At 43.4% G+C, this 12,748-nt stretch overlaps 1 protein-coding gene across 3 annotated transcripts; it reads right to left on the reverse strand.

Annotated features, from left to right (window-relative positions):
- Positions 1-502: 502 nt before the first annotated feature.
- Positions 503-11,520, reverse strand: LOC133575768 (major histocompatibility complex class I-related gene protein-like). Of its 3 annotated transcripts, none has more exons than XM_061928593.1 (8): positions 11,376-11,520; positions 9,815-10,081; positions 9,365-9,643; positions 8,454-8,756; positions 8,252-8,350; positions 8,159-8,176; positions 1,972-2,032; positions 503-1,827 (listed from the first exon to the last, which is right to left on the reverse strand). In XM_061928593.1, the coding sequence occupies exons 1-7, from the start codon at positions 11,431-11,433 to the stop codon at positions 1,989-1,991; spliced, it is 1,068 nt and encodes a 355-aa protein (XP_061784577.1). In that variant the 5' UTR covers positions 11,434-11,520; the 3' UTR covers positions 503-1,827; positions 1,972-1,988. The 3 variants fall into 3 exon arrangements, with proteins under 3 accessions (XP_061784577.1, XP_061784576.1, XP_061784575.1); XM_061928592.1 differs by having other exon boundaries at positions 1,958-2,032; XM_061928591.1 differs by having other exon boundaries at positions 503-2,032.
- Between the last annotated feature and the right edge of the window lie 1,228 nt (positions 11,521-12,748).

Genomic DNA, 12,748 nt, shown 5'->3' on the forward strand with positions numbered 1-12,748 from the left:
TACTATTGTATATTAATTAATTATTCACTGTTCTGTTACAGAGAACAGGGAAATGGGATACAATTGCTATGATATGAAAATAAGTAGGATTAAATAAGCTCTGCTTCTTCGTACTCCTTTTCGGACGTGCTGTCATGAAACAACTGGAAATATGAGATGCATTACATGTGTCGTATGCATGTTCCACATAAACTGAACTGAAACTGAACGGCAATAACACCAGACAAAATGCGGCCCTTTTAGGCTCATTACATGACACGCACTTTTGTTTCTCATTCTAATTCTCTTTTTCAAGAGACGGTTGGCAACAACAAATTCACACTAAATAATTCAAACAGCTGGAAAAAAAAAAATCAAATTTTTTGTCTCACAATTTTCTGTATGTGCTTTTTTTTTTTTTTTTTTTTAACAGGAATACTTGAGACATTTGACACTTGTTTTGCATGACTGCAAGCTAAAAGTGTTATCATGTGTGTAATGACAAACCACCTCCAACACAGAATTGTATTTGTCAAGTTTTTACTGAAAAAAACAGCCAGAATGTACATGAAACATAGTACACATAAAACACTGAATATCAAGAGTATATGAACAGCCTACCTTGTTTACTTCCCAAATGACATCCTCGCCATGTTTGGCAAACAAGCAAAAATATGACTATGCAAAAAGAAACGGAAAAACAGCAAATTGTTTAAAAAAATATAAATATTTTGCAACGCTTTGTCATAAAAATGTTGTGTCACTGTCCCCCTCCGTCACACTAACTGGTAGGGTTGGCTACCAAATTCAGTACTTTTGTAGGTAATGACCCAATTCCCTCGGTACTATCAATTCACGTAAAATCAAACGGTGCCATAGTTGGATACCTTTGTTGCATGTGACGTCATGTCCGGTTTCAGACTGGTCATGTCTGCTTTCAGACTAAACACGTAAACAATCACTCAAGCAGCACTCAGGCCGGACTCAGCCAAACTCCCTCTAAGTCACGTTGCCATTTTCAACACCAACAAAGTGTGCTTCATAAAAAAACACTCAAACGTAAAGTAATGTTACACTCTTTCAAAATGTGCTAGCTTATTGCTAATTTACATAGGATTTGCCATAGACAGGCTACTATTAGCATGGGCGATTTTACATGGCGATTTCAACACCTTGGAATTTGGTCAAGGAAACTACAACTAAGATTATAGTTAGAATTTTACAGTTTTGTGTAATGAGGACAATTCTTACAGTATTGGCACTTTGTAGGGCGCAAGCTAACAAATTCCTCTTCCTGAAAAAAAGCCACTTTCTAGTTTGACAAACTACCATAAATAGTTATACAGTGCTGCCATCTAATGGTCTTGGAAGTGCAACTGCCTTGCAAATGAGACTAATGTCATCAGAAAACAAGATATAACAACTGGACAGCAGTTCTCATAATCATCATTCTTAAATGTTACATAAACAATTAACATTAACATACTAAAGTACTTAAAAATGGTACTATTGTTCCAAAATATTAGTAGAAATAATGATGACATGTGACACAAGGTGATATTCACTGATAAGCAGCTGTCTATTGGTTTGAAAAGGAAAGAAGAAATCCTTGTCAATGTGATGACACATGAGCCCCAAATGATGACATCACAACTACATGGACACAAAGATCAACATCAACGTGATTGACTGGCAGAATATTGTTGAAAAATGCAGATTTTCTCAGCCATAAAGAGTCAAAGAAGACATGATGGATGAGATGAGGAGCAATTAGTGCATAAATGTCCAAGTGTGATGAGGTCCCTCAGCGATGGAGACATCTCTCTGTGTTCCAGTGCACAAAGCATCCTGGAGGAAGAAGATGACTCAGCAAAGCAGGTGAATCCAAGTGCAGATGTTAGCATGTGGCAGAGTGAACATCATCTTCACACAAAGTCAGAAGAACATTTGGAGGTGCATGAAAAAGAAAAGTCCTCACTGTGTGCCGACTGCTGTGTCTCACTCAGCCTTCAGCCTTCACGTCTCTCTGAGAGCTCGTTACCAGCGTCACCAGCTGTGGGAGCACAAAACGCACCGTGAGCTGCTTACGCTGCTCATGCTAAGCCAACACCTCACTCTGGTGAAGGAAGTCCATCCAGAAGGTGCATCTTCACTCATATCACATCTTTTCAGCTGTCAATTCAATCAGAAGCAGAATTCTGCTCTTCTACTTCCTGACTAGTCTAAGACTAAGTCTCCAAACTGGTTAAGCTTGGCTCATGTGCAAGCAGCCCTCCAGTGTCTTAGTCAGGTAAGTGTCCCATTAGTGCCATGCCTCGGTTTCCTTTCACTTTGCCCATTTCATCTTCTTCTTTACATACACTTGTAAAGAACATCATGTCATGGCTGTCTTGAGTTTCCAATTATTTCTACAACTCTTATTTGTTTGTGATGTAGTGATTGGAGCACATACTTGTTGGTCACAAAAAACATTCATGAAGTTTGGTTATTTTCCTGCTAAACTTATAACACGTGTCTACATCACACCTTAAAACAGGAAGTTTGCAAGTTGACCCTTACAAAGATACCAACAATCCAGAATTTTGATGGTAACAGAAACAGAAAGTCAATATTATTGTCACCGCCTGCTGCTATCTTGTGGTTTGTGTTCAGTTTGCCTTTGTTGGTGCAGCAGACCTGGCTCTTATTGTTTGTCTTTTCTACCTAGAGTTCCTGTGTTTCCCTGTGGGCGGAGTTGTGAGACGTGCACAGCTGTGTCCAATCAGCCTTACACTATTTAAGCAGCACCTCTTCAGCTGGGTGGCACTCGGCAATTCCACTCCTCGACTCCTGTTGTATGAAGATTCCTATGCTGCTTGTATTTATGCTTCTTACCTTCTTGGCTATTTCCAGTGCCATCCAGCTTGGTATGTACTATGTTAGTTTGCACGTCTTGCAACTCCGACCTAAGTCTAGTTAGCTTTGTATATTAGCTTTTGTTCTTTTTGTCACGGTGCTCTTTTTTGCACCGTCACTTTTTGTTATCTTCTATTTTTGGATTATTGTTGTGAGTGCCTTTTTGTTAAGTAAATAACTATTTACTCACATTCCATCTGCATCCTTGGGTTCCTCTGTTCTACTTTTAATTGAACTGTGACAGAATTGCCGAGTCAATTATGGAACCCGCAGATGAAAATCAGATCCAGCGGGCCCTCATGGCCCATGGTCAACGAATAAGTGATCATGAACAGACTTTGTCGAACCTGACAACGCTTGTGCAGGAGATGCATACACGCTCGTTTGTCCCTCCCTCGCTCCCAGGCTCAGAGGCTACTCAACCCGCAGCTGGAACCTCTTCTTACTCGTTCGCCTCGACATCGGGTTTTCCTACCCGGGAGCCCAGCATACCACATCCGCCCAGGTATGAGGGGGACTTTGGACAATGCAGACTTTTTTTATATCAATGCTCTTTAGTTTTTGCACAGCAGCCTCACACATATACAACAGACTCCGCCCGTGTGGCATATGTACTCAGTTTACTGGCTGGAAGAGCAGAACGCTTGGCTATGGAGCTTCGTTCCAGCCTACCCCTGTTTTCTGTTGAGCTGCGCACCGTCTTTGATCACCCAGTGAGAGAACGAGAGGCAGGAGGCCGCCTCCTCGCAACACGCCAGGAGTCCTCCTCTGTAGCGGACCATTCAGTCTCCTTCCGGATCCTGGCAGCGGAGAGTGGCTGGGGGGAGAGAGCATTACGGGGAATATTTTTGGCTAGTCTTAGCCCCCGTATTCAAGACGAGCTGGCTGTCCGAGATGAGACCCAGACCCTCGAGGAGCTCATCTCGCTCTCAATCCAATTGGACAACCGCCTACGAGAGCGACACGCCCAGAAGGGGAGGGGTCCTCTATCCACCTGAGGGTAGTCACCTACCAGCTCCACACAATCTACGTCCAAGCCTCAGGTGTGGTCGCTTCCGCTTTCTGACTGCAGTGCCCCGGAGGAGGGGCCAGAGGGGCCCATACCTATGCAGCTGGGTGGCAGCCGCCTGTCATCAGCAGAGAGGAGTCCTCGGCTGAGGTTGCAGCTATGTCTGTACTGCGGAGTTGCAGACCACGTCGTCGTTCACTGTCCTGCGCGCCCCACGGGGGGCCGTTCCACTTCCGCCGGAGATCTTCCACGGGGGAGTTTGCCACCTTCGCCGCCTGCTCCTGTGGCGACGTCTGCATCTTCTACGGTGGGAAGACTTCAAGTGGAAGGTACTCTGTCATGGGTGGGGGGTTCTTGCCCTATTAAGGCACTTATTGACTCAGGGGCTGATGAGAACATTATTGACAGTGGGCTTGTGGAGTCTTTAAATATTCCTTTTGTGTGTATTGAACGTATGAAAAATGTTAGCTCACTTGATGGGCGCCACCTGGCTAATATTACTCATCAGACACATGAAACATCCCTCCTTACTTCTGGTAATCACCGTGAGGAGATTCATTTTCTGATAATGCCTTCTCGTTCAGCACCCGTAGTTCTTGGACTTCCATGGTTGCGACGTCACAGTCCCAGTAAAGACTGGACCACACTTAAGATTACTAATTGGAGTATTTTCTGTCATAGTCACTGTTTGCGTTCCGCTTCATCTCCTACTAAACCTGTCATTCTTCCCAGTCTTCAGCCCCCTGATCTTTCATTGATTCCTAACGAATATCACTTCCTTAGTGATGTTTTTTGTAAAGACCGGGCTACGTCGCTACACCCCCCCCCCCCCCCCCCCCCCACCGCCCGTATGACTGTGCCATTGACCTCCTTCTTCGCGGCTGTATAATATTTCGCGCCCCGAACAGCAGGCTATGGAGGAATACATCTCCTCTTCTCTCACCGCCGGACACATTCGTCCCTCTTCCGCTCCTGTGGCGGCAGGGTTTTTCTTTGTTAAAAAGAAGGATGGTGGGTTGCGACCGTGTATAGACTACCGAGCCCTTAACAAGATTACTTTTAAGAATAAATACCCTCTTCCACTGCTAGAATCTTCATTTGCTCCACTGGATGGGGCGGTAGTATTTACGAAATTGGACCTATGTAATGCGTATCACCTCGTGCGCATTTGTGAAGGCGATGAATGGAAGACCGCTTGGCCATTTCGAATATTGCGTCATGCCATTCGGCCTCACAAATGCTCCTGGTGTTTTTCAATGTTTAATTAATGATGTACTCCGTGACATGATAGGCCGTTTTGTGGTAGTCTACTTGGATGACATACTTATTTTTTCACGCTCCACTGAATTACACCATCAGCATGTCTGTTTGGTCTTACAGAGACTTTTGGAGAACCGTTTATTTGTCAAGTCCCAAAAGTGCACTTTTCATTCGCCCACAGTGTAATTTTTGGGATTGATTGTTGAGAGGGGGCAGGTTAAGCCAGACCCGGCTAAAGTCCAAGCGGTTGCAGACTGGCCAACACCGTCCTCCAGGAAGCTGCTGCAGAGGTTTTTGGGGTTTGCTAATTTTTACCGGCGTTTTATTAGAGACTTCAGTAAAATAGCTCAACCGTTAAATAAATTAACGTCCGCTAAGGTTCTTTTTGTGTGGTCTTCGGAGGCTGACCACGCTTTTTGACGCCTTAAATGCCTTTTTTACCTCCGCTCCTGTGTTAGTCCACGCTAATCCTGATCTCCCCTTTTTTGTCGAGGTGGACGCATCGGACACCGGGGTAGGGGCTGTTTTGTCCCAGCATTCCAGTTCCGATCAGAAATTGCACCCCTGCGCCTTCTTCTCCAAACGCCTTTCCCCTGCGGAAAGGAACTATGATATCAGGAACCGAGAGCTTCTGGCAGTGATCCTCGCCCTTCAAGAATGGAGGCACTGGCTGGAGGGTGCCAAACACCCCTTCATCATTTACACGGATCATCGGAACCTAGCCGAACTCCGCTCTGCCCAACGTCTCAATCCCCGCCAGGCCCGGTGGTCCCTCTTCCTCACAAGGTTCGACTTCTGTATCACTTTTCGCCCGGGCTCACTCAATGGAAGGCCTGATGCCTTGTCTAGGATGTTCTCTCCTCCTACAGAAGACAATCCCCCAGAGACTATCCTTCCTCAGTCCCGGATCCTTGGCGCAGTACAGTGGGAGGTAGAGAGACGTGTGTCAGAGGCTATCAAGGACTCCCCATCACCTGCTGGATGTCCTCCTGGCCGCCTTTTTGTGCCAAGAACTCTACGTGCAGAGGTCTTGTCGTGGGCTCACACCTCCAAGATTGCCTGCCATCCAGGTGCCAGACGCACGGAGTTCCTGCTCATACAGTGGTTCTGGTGGCCTGCCATTCACACCGACACTAAGAAGTTTGTGGCTGCATGCCCTGTTTGCGCCAGGAGCAAGGCTTCTCATCAAGCTCCTGCAGGGTTGCTGCAGCCCCTTCCCATCCCCTCCCGTCCATGGCCGCACATCGCTCTGGACTTTGTCACAGGTCTACCCATCTCCAGGGGCTTTTCTGTCATCCTCACTATAGTAGACAGATTCTCTAAATTCACACACTTTGTCCCCCTTCGCAGACTTCCCTCCTCCCTGGAGACCGCCAAGCTTCTGGTCACCCATGTGGTTCGACTTCACGGGATCCCCATGGATGTGGTGTCAGACAGAGGTCCTCAATTTTCATCCGCTACATGGAGATCCTTCTGCAACTTGTTAGGGGCCACTGTCAGCATGTCATCAGGGTACCACCCACAATCTAATGGACAGTCGGAAAGAGCCAACCAGGACTTAGGGGCGGCTCTGAGATGGGTTTGTCACCAGCATCCATCACTGTGGTCCACCTATCTCCCATGGGTGGAGTATGCCCGTAACACCCTCATCTGTTCATCTACTGGCCTGTCTCCTTTTCATGTGGTGCATGGTTTCCAACCTCCCATCTTCTCCTCTCAAGAGGTCGAGTCCACTGTCCCCTCCGTGGCTACCTTCCTGCGCCGTGTGCACCGTGTGTGGCGTGATACCCGTGCCGCCTTGTCTCGCACGGCCAGTCGGAACCAGATCATGGCAAATCGCCATCGCAGACCAGCTCCCGACTACAAACCCGGCCAGAAGGTTTGGCTATCATCTAAAGACATTACACTGCCAGGAGAGTCTAAGAAACTGGCACCGAGGTTCATCGGACCATACGAGGTGAAGCAGATGATCACTCCCGTCACAGCTCGACTCAAGGTACCCAAGTCTTTTAAGTCTTATCCGGTCTACCATGTCTCCCGCCTAAAGCCTGTTGAGTCGAGCGACCTTAGCCCTCCACCAGTGTCTCCCCCAGCTCCTCAGCAGGTGGAGGGTCAACCAGCCTATACTGTAAACACCATTCTGGACGCCAGGAAGCGGGGCAGGGGGGTGCAATTTCTGCTCGACTGGAAGGGCTACCCGCCGGAGGATCGTTCTTAGATTTCACGTTCCCTTATTATTGATAAATCACTAATTTCTGATTTTTATCATAGATTTCCCGGAAAACCAGGAGGTCCGCCAGGTGGCGTCCGTTGATTAGGGGGGGGAATACTGTCACAGCCTGCTGCCATCTTGTGGTTTGTGTTCAGTTTGCCTTTGTTGGTGCAGCAGACCTGGCTTTTATTTTTTGTCTTCTTCCTAGAGTTCCTGTGTTTCCCTGTGGGCAGAGTTGTGAGACGTGCACAGCTGTGTCCAATCAGCCTTACACTATTTAAGCAGCACCTCTTCAGCTGGATGGCACTCGGCAATTCCACTCCTCGACTCCTGTTGTATGAAGATTCCTATGCTGCTTGTATTTATGCTTCTTACCTTCTTGGCTATTTCCAGTGCCATCCAGCTTGGTATGTACTATGTTAGTTTGCACGTCTTGCAACTCCGACCTAAGTCTAGTTAGCTTTGTATATTAGCTTTTGTTCTTTTTGTCACGGTGCTCTTTTTCGCACCGTCGCTTTTTGTTATCTTCTATTTTTGGATTATTGTTGTGAGTGCCTTTTTGTTAAGTAAAGAACTATTTACTCACATTCCATCTGCATCCTTGGGTTCCTCTGTTCTACTTTTAATTGAACTGTGACAATTATATTGAATATACCTGACATAAAGGTGTATAACAAAGATGAATATGTAATAAATGATATTTCAATCTTTGTGGGGGTAAACTTACAAAGTGTGTGAGTGATGCTTTACCACTGCTTTGTTTATTGTTATGCTTTCCAAGAAAGAGAAGATGTTTTACTTACCAGCTGGATCGTATTCGGCTGAAATGAAAGAGAAAGCAGGTGAAATTCACATCTCATGAATGACAGCAGAGAGGAAACATTTGTGTCCCTCACCTTGTCTGCTTCGGCGACGCTTGATGATGAAGATGATGATGATGATCAAGAGGACCACCACAGCGAGGACCGCCAGCGTGGCAGTGAGGCTCACGTTGCCTGTTGGTATGGTATGATTGATTTGTTTGACAGCTGCTTCATAAGTCCCATGAAGGAACATCAGGTGGTTACTTTGACACTATTCAACATGTGTCTTTCTCACCTTCATGGCTTGCGTTGCTCAGGATGCTTCTTCTCTCCAGCTTGGTGACCAGGTCCTCCTCGACGCCAGACAGCTGGAACACACATTCGTACTTGCCCTCCACCTCGGCCGTCACCTCCACTTTCAGCTCCACCGACATCTGGAAGGTTCCGTCGGGGTTGGGGAGCAGCTCTCCGTGCTCCTCAAAGATCTGCTCGCCGTCTTTCCTCCAAAACAAGTCGGCTCGGTCGGGGTAGAAACCTGTCGCCATGCAGCTGACCGGAGAGGATGGCGTCTTCTGGAGGAGGAACACCTCCGGAAGCTCTGCCCAGGAAGTGACGTGTGGATGGAGGATGACGTGGAGAGAAGATGGAGGTAAAGATGGAGTGAATAAAGGTAAAGTTGGAAAGAAAAGGAGACAATTAAGATAAAGATAGAGAGAAATGGACAAAATGGAGGTAAAGATAGAAAAAGAGGAGAAAATGTAGGTAAAGAGAGAGAGAAAAGGCGAGAATGAAGGTAACGATGGAGTAAATGAAGGTAAAGACAGAGACGAGAGAAAAGGTGAGAATAAAAGGTAAATATGGTGATAAAAGGAGAGAATGGAGGTAAAGATGTAGAGAAAAAGAGAAAATGAAGGGAAAGATGAGAGAAAAGAAGGCAAAGATGCAGAAAAAAGGAGAGAATGGAGGTAAAGATGGAGGGAAAAGGAGAGAATGAAGGTCAAGATGAAGAGAAAAGGAAATAATGAAGGTCAAGATAGAGAGAAAGGGAGAGAATGGAGGTAAAGATGGAGAGAAAAGGAGAGAATGGAGGTAAAGATGTAGAGAAAAGGAGGTGACGAGAAAAGAGTATAAAGTGTAATGTCAGTAATGTTCCTATAGGGGGAGTGCTAACATGTTAAAAGGTGAAAGTACAAGGTGTGCTTCTACCTGTTCTCATTAGGACCTTCTTCCCATACTCCACATACTTCTTCAAGTAAGAAGGACAACGCTCAGTGAAATAATACTTATGGTAGTCTTGTCTAAATATTTCTTGGTCCAACTTGAGTTTGGTGGGGAAAGCTTGTTGTTTTGCTGCAGTCCATGTCCATGTTTTCATGTCCAACGATATGAAATCTTCTCCATCATAACTGTACTGATACCAACCTTTAACCTCATCAGTCTCATCATTCCATTCACATCCTGACATCTCCTGGAAAGTGTGAACACCTGAGAGACACAAAGTGTTGTAAAGCAGAGTGAAACTAACACACATGTCTTTGTTTTAGGTTATTATGGGATGGACAGAGACAAGGTATATCAGTGCAGTAATGTGTGTTTTTAATACAGTATACAAATATCAAATATATTAGAATAGTAGAAAGTTCAACATAAACAAACCTCCAGTTTGGTTGAAACGCTTCATGACTTTTTCAATGTTGACTTTGGAGACATGTTGTCTAACAAAATTGATCTCTGTTTGTATCTGCCAGTAGTTTGGATCCTCTGCTGTGATTTTGTTCATCCAGTCCTGTTTGGATTTTGCTTTCCTGATGTTGTTGTCATAGTAACTAATCTCAACTTCATCAACATAACCAACATTCACATACTCTGGGAAGTTTGGAACTTGAGAGGATGCAGTGGTGAAATACTTGAGTGAATGAATCACTGAAAGACAAAAGGCAGAAAAACAACATTTGATTGTTTAGTTTCATGTTGAACAATTCCTATTTGAAATGATGTTGTCTTCATTTCAACTTCAAACACTGCTGCTTCTCACAGTAAACAATCACTTCCTGTTCTAAGAGACAATATTTCATATTTATACCTCACTTTAAGACCACACACATGAATAACTTGACTTATTTCCTTCTCCAACTGTAAGTGTCAAATAAATATATGACATTGTTGCTAGCAGAGAAGTAAAAGTCGTTTTTCTAGGTGAGGGGAAGTTCAAACTAGTGATGTCACTGCCAAAGCATGGAAATATAGCAGCGCCTTATGGGATGTTTACAATGGAATACAACAACAATATTACAATACTCTTCATTTAAATATTAGGACTATTCCCAGTAAAAAAGCATTTAAGAAACATGTAAAGTCACTTTTTAGACTTAAGAGTTCATCTTTCATGTTATCAGTTTGAGAACTTTTTTTTTCTCTTTGCCTTTTTTTTTTTGTAACTGGATCTGTGTACTATTATTTTATTTTATTATTTGGAGAATTTTTTTATTTTATTTTATTTTATTTGTAACTGGATCTGTGCATTATTTTATTTTGTACTTTTGAAAAGAACCCCAGGAAGACTAGCCTGGCGTTTGTGCGTCGACTAATGGGGATCCTCAATAAACAATAAACAATAAACAATAATCCATCCATCCAGCTTACTACCGCTTGTCCCTTTGGGGGTCAATTATATCCATTATTTCAGAATAAATCCCAACAATAGAGTAATTTTTGTGTACATTAAATGATTCTGATCTACATCTCATCTTATAACTGATACTACTGATTGTTTCCTGGATTAATTATTGTTATTTTCCTATTTAAAAGTGAAACCGGAAATGCTAAAGTAAAAAGTTTGATGTAGTTTGCTGTTAAAGTGAGACAACTTGAACAAGTTTGACTCATGAAAAGTTTGAGCAACAAATGAAGATGCAAACTATTGACTGATTGATGTTGGTGAAAAGAGAAGAGCGTCAATAATAATGAGAAGAAGTATTTAGGATGAAATGAGCATGTAGGAATTGAAGTATTATTGTATGTGTATAAATAATACACTGGGTAGTTATGACTGGAACATGTTTTATTTCAACCCGGTTGTTTACATGGCCGACATCCTAGTAGTGGTGTTACATCATAAAAGGTCCGTCGTGCACCCGCCGCGTCGTATCCGTTTCCGTTCTCAGCACATTTCACTACAGGAATGAGGTGTATAAAGTTGTCAAGAAAGTGGACTTACCAGGCGTCACGCTGTGTGTTTGTACAACTAGGAGAAAGAAGAAAAGCAAGTTCATCATTAAATGTCACAAGTGCACAAGTCAATAAAAAAGTTTCTAGTTTTAATCCTCAGAGAAAAACAAGGCGACGACAACTTGCTTGACGAGTAAACATGAAATGTTTACAAGGCGGAAACGAGCTGCTATAAAATTTCCCCTGAGCCAACTGCCAAGTTGTCAGACAGCAACACGTACAGTTCCTCCACTGCAGCTAACACATGAATATTAACAAAATAAAAGTCATATCATCATTACAAGAATAAAAGTCAATCTGTTTTTTGAAGCAGCTTTATTATAATACACACACAAACTGTAGCGGTAAAGTCCTAAACTCTTACTGCTACTGGTTGCGGAATATAACTGAAGCTAGTTTAGACGTGTGCAGCTGGCTAATAATTGATGTCCAGAATTGTGTCCATGTTTAACACAAATATTTCATACTTGCCAACCTTGAGACCTCCGATTTCGGGAGGGGGAAGGGGCGGGGGCGTGGTTGGGGACGGGGCGTGGTTGGGGGCGTGGGTAAGAGGGGAGGAGTATAATATATATATATATATATATATGTATGTGTGGGAAAAAAATCACATTTAAAAATTTTTTAAAATCTCCTGAGGATTGAGGAAACCCCTCATGAAACAGGCCTGTAGAGATGAAGTAGTCTTGTGATTTTTTCCCCCACACATACATATATTGCGCTCTACCACGGTATCGAGCACTATTTTTTGGATAATCTTATTAAGACATGTATATATATATATATATATATATATATATATATATATATATATATATATATATACATAGGTTAGGTTTGGTTGTTATCATCAGTCATCAACAATTGAGAACAGAGAAATGGATATTGAAACAGTGTAGGTCTGACTTGGTAGGATATGGACAGCAAGTAGTGGGCAGAGAGAGAGAGAGAGAGATCAGAAAGCATAAGAAAAGTATCTACATTTGATTGTTTACATTTGATTATTAACAATCCGGGGAGGGTGTTAGTCATACTTGTCAACCCTCCCAAATTTTCCGGGAGACTCCCGAACTTCAGCGCCTTTCCCGAAAAACTCCAGGGACAAATATTCTCCCGAAAATCTCCCGATTTTCAGCCGGAGCTGGAGGTGGCCTCCAGCTCCATGCGGACCTGAGTGAGGACAGCCTTTTTTCACAACGGGAGGACAACAGGGTGACAAGAACTAAATCATCCAGACTAGAGACAAATTGTATTATTATGTTTATCTTACATAAAAATAAATATATTTATTAATTAAAAAATAAAATTAAAAAATAAATACATTTTTACTATATTTTGCTAAAAACATAATTGTATTTTTAT

This window comes from Nerophis lumbriciformis, linkage group LG33, assembly GCF_033978685.3.
Source record: "Nerophis lumbriciformis linkage group LG33, RoL_Nlum_v2.1, whole genome shotgun sequence".
Taxonomy (NCBI): domain Eukaryota; kingdom Metazoa; phylum Chordata; class Actinopteri; order Syngnathiformes; family Syngnathidae; genus Nerophis; species Nerophis lumbriciformis.